At 43.9% G+C, this 16,011-nt stretch overlaps 1 protein-coding gene across 1 annotated transcript; it reads left to right on the forward strand.

The window, feature by feature from the left end:
- The first annotated feature begins 1,987 nt into the window (after positions 1–1,987).
- LOC125513874 (L-arabinokinase) lies at positions 1,988–10,879 on the forward strand. The gene is made up of 28 exons (XM_048679084.2): positions 1,988–2,298; positions 2,393–2,569; positions 2,670–2,753; positions 2,885–2,961; positions 3,675–3,741; positions 4,028–4,085; positions 4,182–4,249; positions 4,334–4,396; positions 4,560–4,613; positions 4,699–4,801; positions 4,890–4,999; positions 5,114–5,233; positions 5,680–5,736; positions 6,178–6,341; positions 6,444–6,603; positions 6,810–6,893; positions 7,401–7,520; positions 7,773–7,903; positions 7,983–8,064; positions 8,237–8,324; positions 8,493–8,536; positions 8,646–8,741; positions 8,840–8,916; positions 9,007–9,216; positions 9,311–9,476; positions 9,866–9,937; positions 10,049–10,255; positions 10,455–10,879. Exons 1-28 carry the CDS (start codon positions 2,185–2,187, stop codon positions 10,563–10,565), a joined length of 2,964 nt encoding a protein of 987 aa, XP_048535041.1. The 5' UTR covers positions 1,988–2,184; the 3' UTR covers positions 10,566–10,879.
- Positions 10,880–16,011: the final 5,132 nt, after the last annotated feature.

Raw genomic sequence — 16,011 nt, forward strand, 5'->3', positions numbered from 1 at the left:
GTCGATGTAGAGCTTGCCACGGCAACTCTTCGTCATCCTGCCGATGGCGTATCCCTCGATCCTTGGGAAAGAGCCATTCAAGAACTCGAAACCACCGTGCACTGGCCCCACGATGGGCGCCAACTGTTGTGATTTTGTCACGGCAGATGTCCTAGTGTGAGGGCTTAGTCGTGAGACCATTACAACCATGTGGTTAGCTTGTCGGGTTGATCGAAATTGAGAGACGCGGATTTACCCAGGTCCGACCCCTCATGATCGAGGTAATAGCCTACTTCCTGCTTGTTGCTTATTGCTTTGGGATCAATTACAAGGGAGTGGATTCGCTTGGCCTAGCTATTGACCGATTGTCCCCTCCCCCTATCTGCCTCTCGGACTCACCTTTATATATAGGTCGAGGCCCAGAGCTTACAAGAGTTCGGGTCGTATTACGATCCATGACCAAGCATGCTTTTGACTTGTCTTGCTTCCTAAGTAAGGAACCTCCAGGCGGCTTACACTTTTGGGCCTTGAGTCGTTGTCTTCGGATATTGGGCCGCAAGCCAGCCTACCCCATGGTGAGCCGCCCTACTAGTCTTGTTCCTCAGCGCCACGACCTGTCTTGAGTCTTTCTCATCAGCTGCCACCTGGAAGACCCGGCCCAGTATGGCGGGTCATATCATGGGGTCATATCCCCAACAGTAAGTAAATTAATATGATTGAGCGACATATTCGGAAGGTGCGGCTAAGTATGACGTGGTGGGAAAAACTGACTGGATGAAAAAAAAATGATGGAGAACATGGTGGGAGGGGAAAACCTGTTGACCAAGACTTGTGCTACTAGCCACGGTGATACCACCACTTTAGATGCTCCCATAATACCAATTCAAATAATTCAAAGTTAAATGCTTAAAAAAATCTGAGAAAAATCAAGGATGTGCACAACACACGTGTCTACAATCTCTACAAATTTCATATCCAAACTCGATATACACACCGAGAAACAAAAAAAGGACAAATCCAGATGTAAATAGTGCAGTTTTTCACGCTTTTTGTGGTTTTGTCTTTACTGACACTATTCATGCTGAATTTGTCTTTTTTGTAGCACACCTGTTGTGAACGTCCATAATTCTTCTCATTATTTTTTGAAGCATTTAAATTTGAAATTGTTTTCAATTGGTATCGTGGAGCATCTAAGTGGTGGTATCACCTCATATATTCTCCCTATGAGTCCATCGTGTCTCTGTACTTGCCTGGACTGGTAGTCTTTGTTCGTATAAATCACACATATTTTCTATACATCTAGTTTTAAATCCCGGATATCAATTTTTGCGGCTAACGAAGATTTGACGGATTAGGCAATTTAGCCTATGTGCAAGAACGTGGAATCTTGTTTGTTTTATGTTTTAATAATATAGTGTAAAATAGACATATGAGTCAATCTTTCCCCCCGCTAGAGCCCAAGGGATGGTCTCATTCTCCATACACTGCCACCCTTAACCTTATCTTGGTTGAAAGAAATCTTTGGGCGACATGTTTGTCTTTTGACCAAGCGGTTCAGCGCAAGGAGGAGGAGGAAGAAGATGAAAGGCTATTAGTGACATGAACAAGGTTTACTTATATGTTCATGGGCCTGGCCCACCCATTTATATACTCAAGGCGAAGACGGCGATCTTAATTAACGGAGTCTCAGCCGCGCCCGAATCCCCAGTACCATTTCGATTTTCTTTCTCTTTTGAACACACAAGTGCCCGTTGGGTGATAATGGGAGGGATATGCGGGAATCATTGCTGCAGATAAACCCATATCCTATCCTACTCCGCCCCTCCCTCCACGTCACTCTCATCATGGCTCAGATCAGAACTGAGATCGACTTCACAGTGCAGCGTTGCGTGCCCGTGACACGGACGAGTCCGTCACCCAGCAGAGCACAGCAGATCGCCGGAAGTGGATAAGCAATAGCGGCACAACAAACCGGGCACTAAAAGAGGGCCGGCCGCGGGACTCGGATAGAACCAAACGTCCACGCCCCGGACTCTCGCTCACTCCCCGTCCCACGGGAGGAGGATGAGATAGCCCCACGACTTACTATAAGAAGGCCCGATCAGCCGACCCAGTCTCCCAACAGTGAGTACACGCCAACGGACTGTGACACCACCGCAGTCACCGCCCGGAGCAGAGAAGGCAGGGAGGGATCGATCGCGGAGGATGGTGGCCCGGGGAAGCGGCGCGGAGGAGGCGCCGCCGCCGACGCAGCAGCGCCTCGTCTTCGCCTACTACATCACCGGCCACGGCTTCGGCCACGCCACCCGCGCCCTCGAGGTCCGCCTCTGTTTCCTCTCGGTGGGCGCGCGCGCGCCCCGACCTGCCCTGCCCTGGGATTTTGATGACGAATTTCCGTTCGATTTTCGCGCAGGTGGTGAGGCACCTGATCGGCGCGGGGCACGAGGTGCACGTGGTCACCGCCGCGCCGGAGTTCGTCTTCACCACCGAGATCGACTCCCCCAGCCTCCACATCCGCAGGGTCCTGCTCGACTGCGGCGCCGTGCAGGCCGACGCGCTCACCGTCGACCGACTCGCATCCCTCGAGAAGGTCCAACCCCAACCCGACCGGCCGTGTTGTTTCTCTTTAATATCCCCCCCTCGCCTTCTACTAGTTGATTGACTGATCGTACGGTGGCCGCGGAATGCAGTACCATCAGACGGCCGTGGTGCCCCGCGAGGCGATACTCAGGACTGAAGTGGAGTGGCTCCACTCAATCAAGGCCGACTTAGTGGTACTTATTTTTTTTCTCCTCCGGCGACTCCTGCCAGTTTACTTTTACTGTTATATGATATCTGAAATCTCCATGAACGCTGCCATGCAGCATCTGAATTCAGAGTTATGTTGTCCGTTGACCATGGGCAGGTTTCGGATGTTGTCCCGGTGGCGTGCAGGGCGGCTGCAGATGCTGGCATTCGCTCCGTGTGTGTCACGAATTTCAGGTGAGTTGTTCCTCTGCTTGCTTCGTTCCAAGTGTTGCGAATGCCATGAGGCTGTACAAACGGCCGAGCCAGTTGTCACTTAGGTTGAGTATTTTAGGGAATCAGTGTTTACTTACTTACTGTAGTCAACTCAACTAATTTATGTCTACTTTCTGCTGCTAACATCTTGATGGCATGGCACATACATACTGATGCATTTTCTGTAACTTCTTGATGATCTCTGTATAAATTGTTATCTGGTATATTTAAGCCACAAAATTCTGCAGCTGTGTGTAATGCTAACAAATACCATATAGTTATAAAAAAAACAATACCTTATAATTCAATTACTCCCTCTGTTCACAAATATAAGATGTTTTAACTTTTTCCTGAATCAGATGTATATAAGCATGATCTAGTGTGTTTGTTCACTTATTTCAGTCCGAATGTAGTCCATATTGAAGTACTCCCTCCGTCCCAAAATTCTTGTCTTAGATTTGTCTAGATACGGGTGTATCGTCATACATCCGTATCTAGACAAATTTAAGACACATCCGTATCTAGACAAATCTAAGACAAGAATTTTGGGACAGAGGTAAGATTTGTTAACGGAGGGAGTAGCTTTTATCTGGAACTGACAGGCAGTATGCAAATAATTGTTTTTACAATTTTTCATAGCCATCTTATTTGGACTTCCATACAGAAATGCCCTGATCTTTATCTCCAATTTGCAGTTGGGACTTCATTTATGCAGAGTACGTTGTAGCAGCTGGAAATCATCATCGCTCAATTGTGTGGCAGGTGCCCTGCTTGCAGACTTAGTTCCTTATTGTAGCACTTGCTGGCATGCTAAATTCAAGTTTAAAAGTTTTCTACCTTTAGGATAAATCTTCTATATATGCTGGTTTGTTATTAAATGCAGTGTTAATTAGTTGGCTGGCACTAAGTTCTAAAAGCATCCTCCTTCCAGAGCTGAAACCGACATCTGTATTTTTCCTTAATATTGGCCATTCACAGTGTACATATGCAAGCTGCGATTTATTACGTTTGTTTAATAACCATGTGCACCTGTTGACAATAACTGTAGATAGCAGAGGATTACTCACATTGTGAGTTCTTACTACGACTCCCTGGATACTGCCCTAGTATGTCCCCCTGACTGAGTGATAATATTTCCAAAGATCTTAAATATTGGCTTGCACTTCTCATGAATAAGAAGTGATTAATTTTATCTTCTACAGTGCCTGCTTTCCGTGACGTTATTGATGTGCCTCTTGTGGTGAGAAGATTACACAAATCTCGATCCGAGGTCTGTATGATTCTGCTTGAGAATGTTACTCTATAAACTAATCCATATTATTTGTGTCTAACTTCTACAATTTTCATATATCAGGTGAGAAAGGAACTAGGGATTGCAGAGGATGTTAAGGTGGTCATTTTCAACTTTGGAGGACAGGTGGGCCAGTAACTAAGGACTTTTTTCTTATATATGAATGCTTACTTCATTTCAATAAATTAACTGATGGCAGCTAATTACACATATCTGTTAAAATTTGATCTTTGTTTTTTATACTAGTTCAATGTTAATGTCATTATGATGATACTACTCTATTCTCCAGCCGGCAGGATGGAAACTGAAGAAAGAGTGGTTGCCTGATGGTTGGCTTTGTTTGGTACAGTTTGTTTGACGACAATTTATTTACTTCCTTTCAGTTCCTTGCCAACCTTTCTGACTAAAATTATGCTATTTTCTGACAGGTATGTGGTGCATCTGATACTCAAGAGCTTCCTCCAAATTATGTCAAGCTCGCAAAGGATGCGTACACACCTGATTTAATGGCAGCATCTGACTGCATGCTTGGTAAACACAATGTTATACACATTGGTGTTATTTTCTCTGTTTTTCTTTTTCTTGCCCGACACATAACAATTGTGGCTCTCTCATGTAGGGAAAATTGGATATGGTACCGTGAGTGAGGCTTTGGCGTACAAGCTGCCATTTGTATTTGTCCGTAGAGATTATTTCAATGAAGAGCCTTTTCTGCGGAATATGCTTGAGGTTAAAACATCTCTGAGCATCACCTTACATAAATGGCATTTCAGGCTATATAAGACTGTCATTCAAGTACCATGACACACTGTCTTGTATCCTCTTTTGTCCCTTAAAAAACAGCATTATCAATGTGGCATTGAGATGATACGGAGGGATTTACTTACTGGACATTGGAAACCTTATCTGCTACGCGCTTTAACACTTAAGCCCTGCTATGATCGTCCAATAAATGGTGGCGAGGTAAACTACTTTCCGCTCCCAGGTGCAATATTTGTGAATGTTATTCGCCAACTCAATTAGAAATCATGTTGATGATTATATTTGCACAGAACAACCAGGGACAGTTTGGTTTTAAATATAAGAAGCATTTAAATAGCTTGCAGAATCAATTCTTCCAAAAAAATCAGGAGGCAGCAACTTAGGCCGTGTTCGGCAGCCCTCCGCTCCGCGGCTCTGCTCCTGGAGCGGCCGGAGCAGAGCAGCCTGTAGTGCATTTTTGTGAAGTTGTAAAACTGGCGCTCCGTCCGCTCCCGTATTATACGGAGTTGGAGAGCTGCCGAACAAGGCCTTAATATCCCATTTCCTTTTTTCCTTGGAAAAAGATATAACGTGTTTGCAGCACAGTCCACTTTATGAGATTGCATTGTGAACGCCCTTTCATTCTAAGCTTTTATTTCTTCGTTCAGGTGGCTGCACATATCCTCCAGGATACTGCTGTCGGGAAGAAGTATATTTCCGGCAAGGTGAGTGACTGCACATATAATAATGCTGAGTATGATCATTGGGCTTATTTTACCTTCTGTTGTACCTTGATTTTCGTATCGACTCAGTCTTCTGATTTATTTTCATGTTGTTATGAAGCCATAGTTTTGCTTTATTTATCTCCAAATAGTGTTATACTAAAAAATTCTTGCTTTAACACTTCATATAAGTAATCTGTATATAACAAAAGAAAACTATCATTGCTTGTCCCAATACTTGTTAAAAGGAGATCTACTCTAGAAGTGTAAGAGAAAATTTGTGTGTGAAATTAAGGACTTATCATGCAACTTTTCATGTAGTTGATAACTGCTAAGTTGGAATAAGTGTTTGCTGCTTTGGAAATTTTAAACTATAAACTTTTGTTAAAAAAATTCACATCTTTTGCCCTTATTTAATAAACTTTTTTGATTGTGCAATTTCAGTTGAGTGGGGCAAGACGATTACGTGATGCCATAGTGCTAGGATACCAACTACAGAGGGCTCCCGGGAGAGATGTAGGAATCCCTGAATGGTATTCTCTCTCCGAGAAAGAAATCGGTGTTCGCCCAGCACCCGCGTCTCGTCGGATTAATGGAAGTGCAGAATCGTAAGTTCACATTTCCTTTCTTTTTTCCTTCATACCATTTGCCATTTCTCCAACAGCGTACGCTGTTATGTTCCCGTTTATTTACCTTTACCTTTTTGTCAGATCTTTTGAGGACTTCGAGATTCTCCATGGAGACATGCAAGGATTAACCGATACTATGGCTTTCCTGACAAGTTTATCTGGGCTTGTTGGAAACGATCCGAGGATCCCTGAGAAGCAATCCCGAGAAAGGACTGCTGCTTCTGTACTCTTTGACTTGGAGGTATGCAGTTCTGCATTTTCCAGTCCCTGAATAGTGAATTATGTAATCTGTCCCAGGTTCTGCTTCTTTTCCCTATACTAGACTAGATAATGCAAAAGTTACAACCATGTCTGATGACACACCCTTCATTTTCTTGATACTTGAGGAAAATATTTTGTCAAATGATATTCGTATGCAGTGTTAATTAGTGATTTGTTCTGTTGCAGGAGGATATATATGTTGCAAGAGCACCTGGACGATTGGATGTCATGGGTGGCATTGCAGATTATTCAGGAAGTCTTGTACTACAGGTAATTCTGAAATAGTTTTGTTCTTGTGCTCTGCTTGCATGTCAATTCTACGAAAATAGTAAACTCAATTTTCAGTATGTACAGATTACAGATTCTTCCATTATGTGTTTACTTTGCTTTTAGTTTGTTTCTCCTCCTATGTGTCGCTTCATCATAGGGTTTATCCTGGACTCCTGTGTGCATTGTGAAAGGATGTGCTTACATTTACTATCTCAAAATGCACACGCCTTGCATAGTGATTGATTATTTTTTATTAGATGGTGATTAGTTTAGTGGGTTGTTAGTATTTCTAATATAGGTGTTAGGAAACATTTTGAGGCTCTGTCCTCCTCCAAAATGAATGGGTTATAGCAAGGATTGATTATCTTACTTGATACTTTATCAGCATTCTACTTTTCTTTACAAATACCACCTTAGGAAATTGGTCCATTCAGTTTACTTAAGTAAAATGGAAGAGTGTTAGTTTTTTGGCATGTCTGATTGACGTTATGGTTGTCCAATTACCAGATGCCCATTCGAGAGGCCTGTCATGTTGCTATTCAGAGAAGCGATCCTGTCAAGCAGAAGCTATGGAAGCATACTCAGGCTAGGCAGCTAGCAAATGGAGCAGTGCCGATTTTGCAAATTGTATGTATAATTAAATCTCCAAGCTTCTTTATCTTCTTATCTTGCACATAGTCATGCGTTCCAACAGGTTTTTTTTTCACCTTTCATTTCTTGCATTGTCCACTGGATAACTAAAAAAATGCAGCATGTTAAGTTTCATTTTTCTTGTTCTTCTGACATTCTCTTTCACAGAGAGCAGCCAGACAGAGTAGATGCGACATGTTAAGTTGAATGTGTAATATGCTCATTTTGGACAACTGAATGTTTGTGCAGGTATCATTTGGCTCTGAATTGAGTAACAGGGCACCAACATTCGATATGGACCTGTCTGATTTTATGGATGGTGACAAACCAATATCGTATGAAAAGGCCAAAGAATATTTCTCCCAGGATCCATCTCAAAAGTAAGAAAAATGCTTTTCTTTCCTCTCTAAGTGATAACATGGCATTTGCATTCTTATTGAAAAAACTGTTCTATCTCAGATGGGCTGCCTATGTTGCTGGAACAGTTCTTGTGTTGATGACTGAACTAGGTGTTCAATTCACAGACAGCATGAGCATTTTGGTGGGTATTGACCCTTTCTTCTAAGTTTCATCAAAACTCTTGTCATGGTTTAAAATATGTAACAGTTCATCTATTTCCCACCTTGCTCAAATTGGGGAGGTGTGCTTTAAGAATTCATCAACAAAGGACTGCTTGTATGCTCACCTTTTGATATTCTTGTTTGGATTATCAGGTTTCTTCTTCTGTTCCTGAAGGCAAAGGTGTCTCATCTTCTGCATCAGTGGAGGTTGCTACAATGTCTGCTATTGCCGCAGTCTATGGTTAGTACATTGATTACATCGATGCATGTTGCTTGTACGAAAATCTAATAGAATGGTTCTTGTTTTAGTTAATATTATTTGAACTCCCTACTTCGTCTGCAGCTACTGGTGCGCATTCAACTAACTGAACATACTAAATTGTAACCCATGTGTTTTTCTTTGCTGTAGGTTTAAATATTGCTCCAAGGGATCTTGCTATACTCTGTCAAAAGGTACGGTATTTGTAAAGATAAAGTTACCCCTTGATGGGTTCAAACTGTGTTGCAATCATCACTTCATCTTCTGTTCAAGTTATTCATCCATTGGTGAACAATTATGCAGGTTGAGAATCACATTGTTGGAGCTCCTTGTGGTGTAATGGACCAAATGACATCTGCTTGCGGAGAAGCCAACAAACTTCTGGCTATGGTTTGCCAGGTTAGTGAGGGTTATCGTGTTCCAATAGCTGGTTGATACAATCATTCATCCAGTCCAGCTCTGTGATCTTTGTATTTATTTTGTCAACTTCCGTGCAGCCTGCTGAAGTGAAAGAATTGGTCAGCATTCCAACTCATATACGATTTTGGGGTCTGGACTCTGGGATACGACATAGGTAGATCTTGTCCTGATTGTGCCTAGTGTACTTCTGAGATGATTTCAGTAATGAACTGAAGCTAATTGCACTCTCTTTTGTGTTGTGTAGTGTTGGTGGGACTGATTATGGATCTGTGAGGGTAGGCACATATATGGGACGCAAGATGATTAAGTGTGCTGCATCTGACCTAATTTCTCAATCCTTTCCGTCTGCTCCTACGCAATCGTGCGACGCTTCTGAAGAATATGAAAAATATGGTGTGGATCTTCTGAAATCTGAAGCTTCACTGCAGTATCTATGCAACCTACCACCTCATAGGTCTGATTTACATTACTGAAATTGGCGAAGACTTGTGATTCTGCATTGCGTTTTCCTTGTCGCTTAGATTCACATGCTAATTCTTCTACTACAGATATGAAGCTGCCTATGCAAGAGATATTCCTGAGTTCATTACTGGGGATGAATTTAAGGAGAAATATGGAGATCACAACGATGCAGTAACAGTTATTGACCCAAAAAGATCTTACAGTGTGAAGGCTCCTACTAGACATCCCATATACGAGAACTTCCGTGTTGAGGTTTAGTATCTTGAACCTTATTGCCAATTCTTCTGCATAATAGTTGTTGATGAAAACTTGCAGGATTTTTAGTTTTTTGTTTTCTTTCCATTTTCATGTGTTTACCAATTTTATACTCCCTCCGTCTCATTAGCTGTCGCTGAAATTGATGTATCTAGACAACTAATATGAGACAGAGGAAACATAGCTTACCAATTATTTTAGAGCTCTGAGCTCAAAAGCATTTAAAAAGCTTGTTTTCCCATACAAGCTGCACACAGAGAGGCATTTGGTTTTATCTTAAGCTAGATAGCGTAAAAAAAAGCTTAGATAAAACCTGCAATTATATTATGCTTTCGCAAACAGCTTTAAGATTTTCTTTTTAAAAATATATATCATCTGCTATGTAGGCCTTCAAAGCATTGTTAACAGCAGCCAAAACAGATGAGCAACTTTCAGCCCTTGGAGAACTTATGTATCAGGTAAATTTCATGCACTCTGACACTTGGTTATCAATCTATGTGCTTCTGTATTATTTTAAATTCAGAAATTGTGGCATACTGTTGACCCTCTTGTTTTCTCCTTGATGGCAGTGCCATTACAGCTACAATGCTTGCGGGCTTGGTTCTGATGGGACTGATAGGCTGGTGAATCTAGTACAAGAAATCCAGCACAGGAAGACCACCTCGCAACATGAAGGCCCGAGTCTATTTGGTGCAAAGATCACTGGTGGAGGTTCTGGTGGTTCAGTTTGTGTTATTGGGAAAAATGGCCTGAAAAGTAGTGAAGAGATTTTCGAGGTAATTGTCCATGTATTTTTTTGTATTAGTGAACACCCCGAATTCTCTAATTGTAAGCACGTCAATTACAACCATACTACTAACTCTCCTCTGATTTCTCATCACAAAAGATAGATAAATCTTGAATCCTTCCCCAAAGGATATCACAATTCACCATAGTATCCATGAATACTAACTCATACTTGTTGGACCCTTTCAGATCCAGAAAAGATACAAAGCAGCCACCGGTTACCTACCAATTGTCTTCGAGGGTTCGTCTCCCGGCGCGGGCAAATTCGGGTACCTGAAGATCCGATGGCGGTCGGCATAAGTACCGCCTGACTTCCAACATTCGTCAAGACAAGAACATCGATACAAGTTGTTCATATCGAACAACATGGCACTTCATTCCACCAGTAGATTAAACATAGTAGTGTAGTAGTGGTACATAATAATGTCAACAATCTGGTGCAAACTTGCAGAGCAAGTGCCGCTGTTGAATCTGTAAAGGATGCTTCTGATCAAATCCAGTTTGTCACTAGGCAAATTAGATACGAACATGTGATTGGTCCTGGAACTTTGTAGGTTGTTCTGCCCATGGCTACGCGCAGATATTGCCGAATAAAAATGCCAAGATTGCAAGCATGTGTTGGTTTGGCATATATACTTGAAACACATTGTCGAATTTGCCACACCGCACCAGGTTGCGTAATGCGTCTGATCTGAAGGCAGAATCTGACTGTCATCTTTTGTCACAGGTTGCTGCATGTTAGCACAACAGTGCATTTGGTCAGAGATTGTTGAATGTACTCTCTGGATCAGCCAGCCATTTGCGATGGCCACGGGCCATCTACCGACTTCGACTATTCCGAGGCCGCCATCAAGGGCCACTCCCCCTGGCTCCTTGCAGTTGCGGCGACAATAGCTTGGTTATCAAGCACACACCATCACAGCAAAGGGGCTCTGCTTCAGCTGGCAAGTTGGCGACCCGGGAGAGGCCCGAACATGCAGGCGCGGCCTGAGCCCGATCATGAACAGGGTTCAGCGAGTGGTCTGGAACGATCACCCGGCAGAAATCGCAGTAAGAAATCGCTGTTTGGAGAAGTTGACGGCGCAAGTGCCTGACAGAAGATGCTATATTCCCTGTTGCAAAAACATGACATTTTGGACATGGACATGGACGACGTGTTTTCGAACACGCACACGCAACTTTGACCGTCGCCCTTTCATATTCATATGAATATGCAACTTCCAGGCACAGCAGCCTCGTCTATTTCTGTGTGTCGGCAGTATCTATCTATCCATACATCGCCGTCGATTTCTGCTCCGGCGTTCTGGCAAAAATGTTCCGAACAACCTTCCGATTGGATATCCCTTTCGCAGGACAAAAGTTTTCGATTGAATTTCTCTTTCGGTGGGTCCAAACTGACCCAGAAACTTCATCAAAGAAGGGGCGGGCGAGCAGGCCCACTCTGCTCCTGTGCAGATGCACTGTTTGTTGTTGTGCCTTTGGGGGCTGAGGCTGTGGCGATTGGCTGGGCCATGTGTTTTGATTGGCCCTGAGCCAGCCTACCCATGCACTGTCCATCTCAGGAAAACCTTCCAAACCACCAACTAGAGCGCCTGCTGCCAGGCTTTAAATCAGACTATATGTAGGGTTTTTTCTAATAATTAGAGCACGAGATAAGGAGGAAGATAATGCCATGCAAACCACAAGTTATGTCTTCCAATGGAAACATATTAGGTGCAGTGCCAGTGTCACCTCAGCACATATTCTGGTCAGATGCATGCACTTGGTTGGACCTGAGGCACCAAAGGGGGTTGAACTTGAACAATGGATCTAAGCTTCTGGCCTCCATTGTGATCCTTGCACTGTTGCTACCTCTTCAATGCTAGATTTGGCTGTTCTTTTCTTCCTTCCACATCTAGTTCCAAGATCTAGTAGTGTACTCACCTTGACTTCAGACATAGTAGTGTATACTTAAAATATTTTTCATAATCTTCAACGTGAGGCTTTGGATATGTTTTCCTTGTCATGCTATCTGGACTTTGCATATTAGGGTAGTATTTTAAGAATTTGCGTGATCTTGTTAAACTATTTTCTCATAAAAGCAATTACAAGTTTTAGAGTGGTTGGGCTTTTTTAGAACCGTTCGTTGATGTCGATCTAACGGCAGACAAATACGAAGTACTGGATAGTACTCCGATGAAAGTACGCGAAAGTACTAAAACGAGTGGGGCCGGTACTCGTGACAAGATGGGGACGCGTTTTAATCTAGGGGCAGTTTAGTCCTAGGAAAATTTGCATGCGCCACCCCTCTCGTCGAATGCATAACCGCCACCATGGTGCTACACATTCCACAATTACTCATCGGCGGCCATCTCCTCCCTCTCCTCCAAGTCCACCGCAGTCATCTCCTCCTTCTTGCCGCTGCAACTTCGCTCCACTCAGGCAACCCCCCCCCCCCCCCCCCCCCCCGACCCACCCCCACCCCCTCTTCCACGGCAGATCGAGCCGATGGCCGGCGGCGAGAACACCGACTTCGTGCAGATCGCCGGCGGCGACCAGGTCAAGTTGGCCAGGTTGAGGGAGATCCGTTCTTGGTTTGACAACACAAGGCAGATGAGCTGGACGGCAATGGCCACTCTCAAGAATTTGACGAAGAAGGAGAGGGCAAAGCCTTGCCCCCCGCCCGCACAACCGATTCACAAGATCGAGATCCTCCTCTGGGCGATGGAGCAGGCCAATTCGTCCAACGAGTGGACCAGGCGGAGGTGGTGGGCGTTCAGATCCAGGGTAGAGCATCCACTGGATCAGGAACCCACCGTGCACGAGGTGCCATTGCAGATTGTGCAGCCTCCAACCGAGTCACCGGAGACTCCGAAGCGCAAGATGAGGAGGACAGTGGTCGCGACCTCGCTTCCCCGCCGTTCTCCACGCTTCCCTCGCCGCTCTCCTCGTCTGAACGGCGGCGGTAGCTATGTTTAGAGTAAGCTTCCCCACTCCTCATCTTCCTACTGCTTGTGCTTACATCGTGGTGATACTGATCGTAATAGCTCAGAAAGTGAATGCTAGATGGCATTTTAATCTCAATGAATTGCGTGAATATTTGAGTATATGGATTTGGAGGACGGATTATGATGTATGTGAACCCTAGACATCATATGAACCCTAGGAAAAATTAGTAATGTTCTAGTGCTAGACACTGAAATATTTCGGTACACACCGGTAGGCACTGAAATATTTGGGAACTGCCCTAGGCAAAATTTGTAATGTTGTAGTGGTGGACACTGAAATATTTCGGTACACACCGGTAGGCACTGAAATATTTCGGTACTGCCCTAGGCAAAATTTGTAATGTTCTAGTGGTAGACACTGAAATATTTCGGTACACATCGGTAGGCACTGAAATATTCCGTTACTACAATTTCAGTACACATCGATGCACACTGAATTATTTCACTGCTGCAGTTTCAGTACACACCGGTACACACTGAAATATTTCAGTACTGCAAATTCTATACAAAGTTGGCATTTTGTCATTTATTTGTGAATTAATCCATGCATCATATGGCCTAACTTTGTACATGAGTTTGGGTCAATTTCATGTCTATTTATTGTTAAAATTATTGTCATGCCATGAAACACAAGACAAGTCACTGACCCAAGCTTGCAAAGATGCCATATCAATGTTGCTGATATGAATATGCATGTTTTCACCAAGTCTTGTGTCTGAATTAAAACTGAGCATTTTTTCTTGATGGTATCCATGGATCTATAACTCCTATGAATTTGCTCAGGTTGGATGTTTTGTTCTCCATCATTTGTACTAGCATTCCGTGCGATTAGATGCCATGACAAGACCCCTGGCATATTTATTTTCTTGCCTCCATCATCCCATGTGTGTTTTGCAGGAAAAAACCTGGAGTTCACCAGGCTGGCTGAAGTTGTGAGGCTGGGAGGCTGATGGTGCTACTACTGGCTGATCCTTCTTCTTTCAGCTTTTGTTCGTCCTTTCTCAAGCCATTGGACCAGGGCTAGTTCCCTATGTGTTGTTAATGTATTAAGTAGTTCTTTCGAATTTGTAGTATTAGTTAGTTTGAATGTGGAAGCACCTTAATTTTTAGGAACGAAATGTTGCTATGTGTGACCAAGGGTTTGATACCTTAATCTTTGGATAATTAGTTACGTGAACTGTTGGATGTGGCGCACAACGAAACGCCTCTACCATTGATACTAGTTAAACATTTCGGTCCAATTAGAGACCAGCCACTACCATATAGAACAGTTAGCATTTCATACTACAACCTGGCACGTAGAAAACATCACGCAGTGGAATAATCCCAGCGAGTAGACCATTAATTACCAAAAACATCACAACATGTCAGAAGTGTTTTAAGCATTTTATCGTTGCAAAAACCTTAGAAAATCCATATAGAAAAATCACTTTATTTTATCGTTGCAGAAACCTTAGAAAATCCATATAGAAAAATCACTTTATTTTAAGCGGTTGGTGTGGATGACAAGGGGACCCACTAGTGAGACCGATAGCAATTGATGGCAAACCGCCTCCGCCTGCACGACCGCCACGTCCCCACGTGGAATGGGGACGGCCGGGTGGGTGTGTCAAGTCAAATCGGCACCCGCGGCGCCTCCAAGAGGCAGGAGCAATGCATTTCTTCCCCAAATCGGGTAGAAAACCCTCGTCCTCTCCCGAACCGCCCCACCCTCTCTTCCTTCCTCACCACCTCACCACCCTCTCCTCCTTCCTCACCACCCTCCTCCCTTCCTACGCCTCCCTCCTCCCTTCCTACGCCTCCCTCCTCCTGTCTTTGACCGACGATGAAACGCGGGCGTGAAGATGTGGCGGACGAGCCGGAGGCAACCATCGGAGCAGAGCAGCCTACTGCCGTCGCTGCAGTCGTGGGTGGAGCGGCTGAGTCCGCCGTAGCGGCGAAAGCTGGCGGTGCAGCGACCGATGTGCCTGCTCCCGCTGCCATCGCAGCCGTCGAGGCACCCGTCAGCGAGCACAAGGTCGGGGAAGATCTGGAGGAGGAGGAGATGAGAAGGCTTAAGCGCCAGGTGCATGACGAAATCGATGAGCTCTACGAGGAGAACGCCATAAAGGAGTTCGACCTAGATTGCAGGAAGGGCAGCGACTTCGAGGAGGATGCCATCGACGAGCTATCTAAGGTATTACTCTGTTTTTTGCTCTGTTTTTTTCATGACATTGGGGTTTTTCTTGTTAACTAGATGAGCATCAATTTCACTTGGGCGTGCTAGTTGTACGTATGTAGGATTGTAGGGATCTAGCATAGATCTTCATGTTGGATCTGGATTTTTAAATCTGATTCCAGCAGATACTCTGGTTTTTTTTCATGGCATTGAGGTTTTTCTTGTTAACTAGATGAGCATCAAATTCATTTGGGCATGCTAGTTGTACGTATGTAGGATTGTAGGGATCTAGCATAGATCTTCATGTTGGATCTGGATTTTTAAATCTGATTCACATTCTGATTCCAGCAGATACTCTATTTTTTTCATGGCATTGGGGTTTGTCTTGTTAACTAGATGAGCATAAGTTTCACAAGGGATACATTAATGAAAGAAGTGGGGTAATGAACCCAAATACAAGAAAATGTTCATGGCAGGGATACATTAATGAAAAAAGTGGGTTAAACAATGGATATATGGCAGGATGCTCATAGCTATTTCTAGCGATCTCATGTGCGACACCATTGGCTTCCCCAGGACAGTGACAAAATGCTGCAGTTCC

Source organism: Triticum urartu, chromosome 6A (assembly GCF_056163025.1).
Source record: "Triticum urartu cultivar PI428250 chromosome 6A, HENAU_Tu73, whole genome shotgun sequence".
Classification (NCBI taxonomy): domain Eukaryota; kingdom Viridiplantae; phylum Streptophyta; class Magnoliopsida; order Poales; family Poaceae; genus Triticum; species Triticum urartu.

What these genes read in the sequence shown, in the direction of transcription:
- LOC125513874 (XM_048679084.2), top strand. Translation starts at nt 2,185, where the DNA reads ATGGTGGCCCGGGGAAGCGGCGCGGAGGAGGCGCCGCCGCCGACGCAG. An exon ending in ATTAATGGAAGTGCAGAATC is followed by an intron (nt 6,342 to 6,443) that starts GTAAGTTCACAT and finishes CCTTTTTGTCAG; the next exon opens with ATCTTTTGAGGACTTCGAGA. An exon ending in TGCAACCTACCACCTCATAG is followed by an intron (nt 9,217 to 9,310) that starts GTCTGATTTACA and finishes CTTCTACTACAG; the next exon opens with ATATGAAGCTGCCTATGCAA.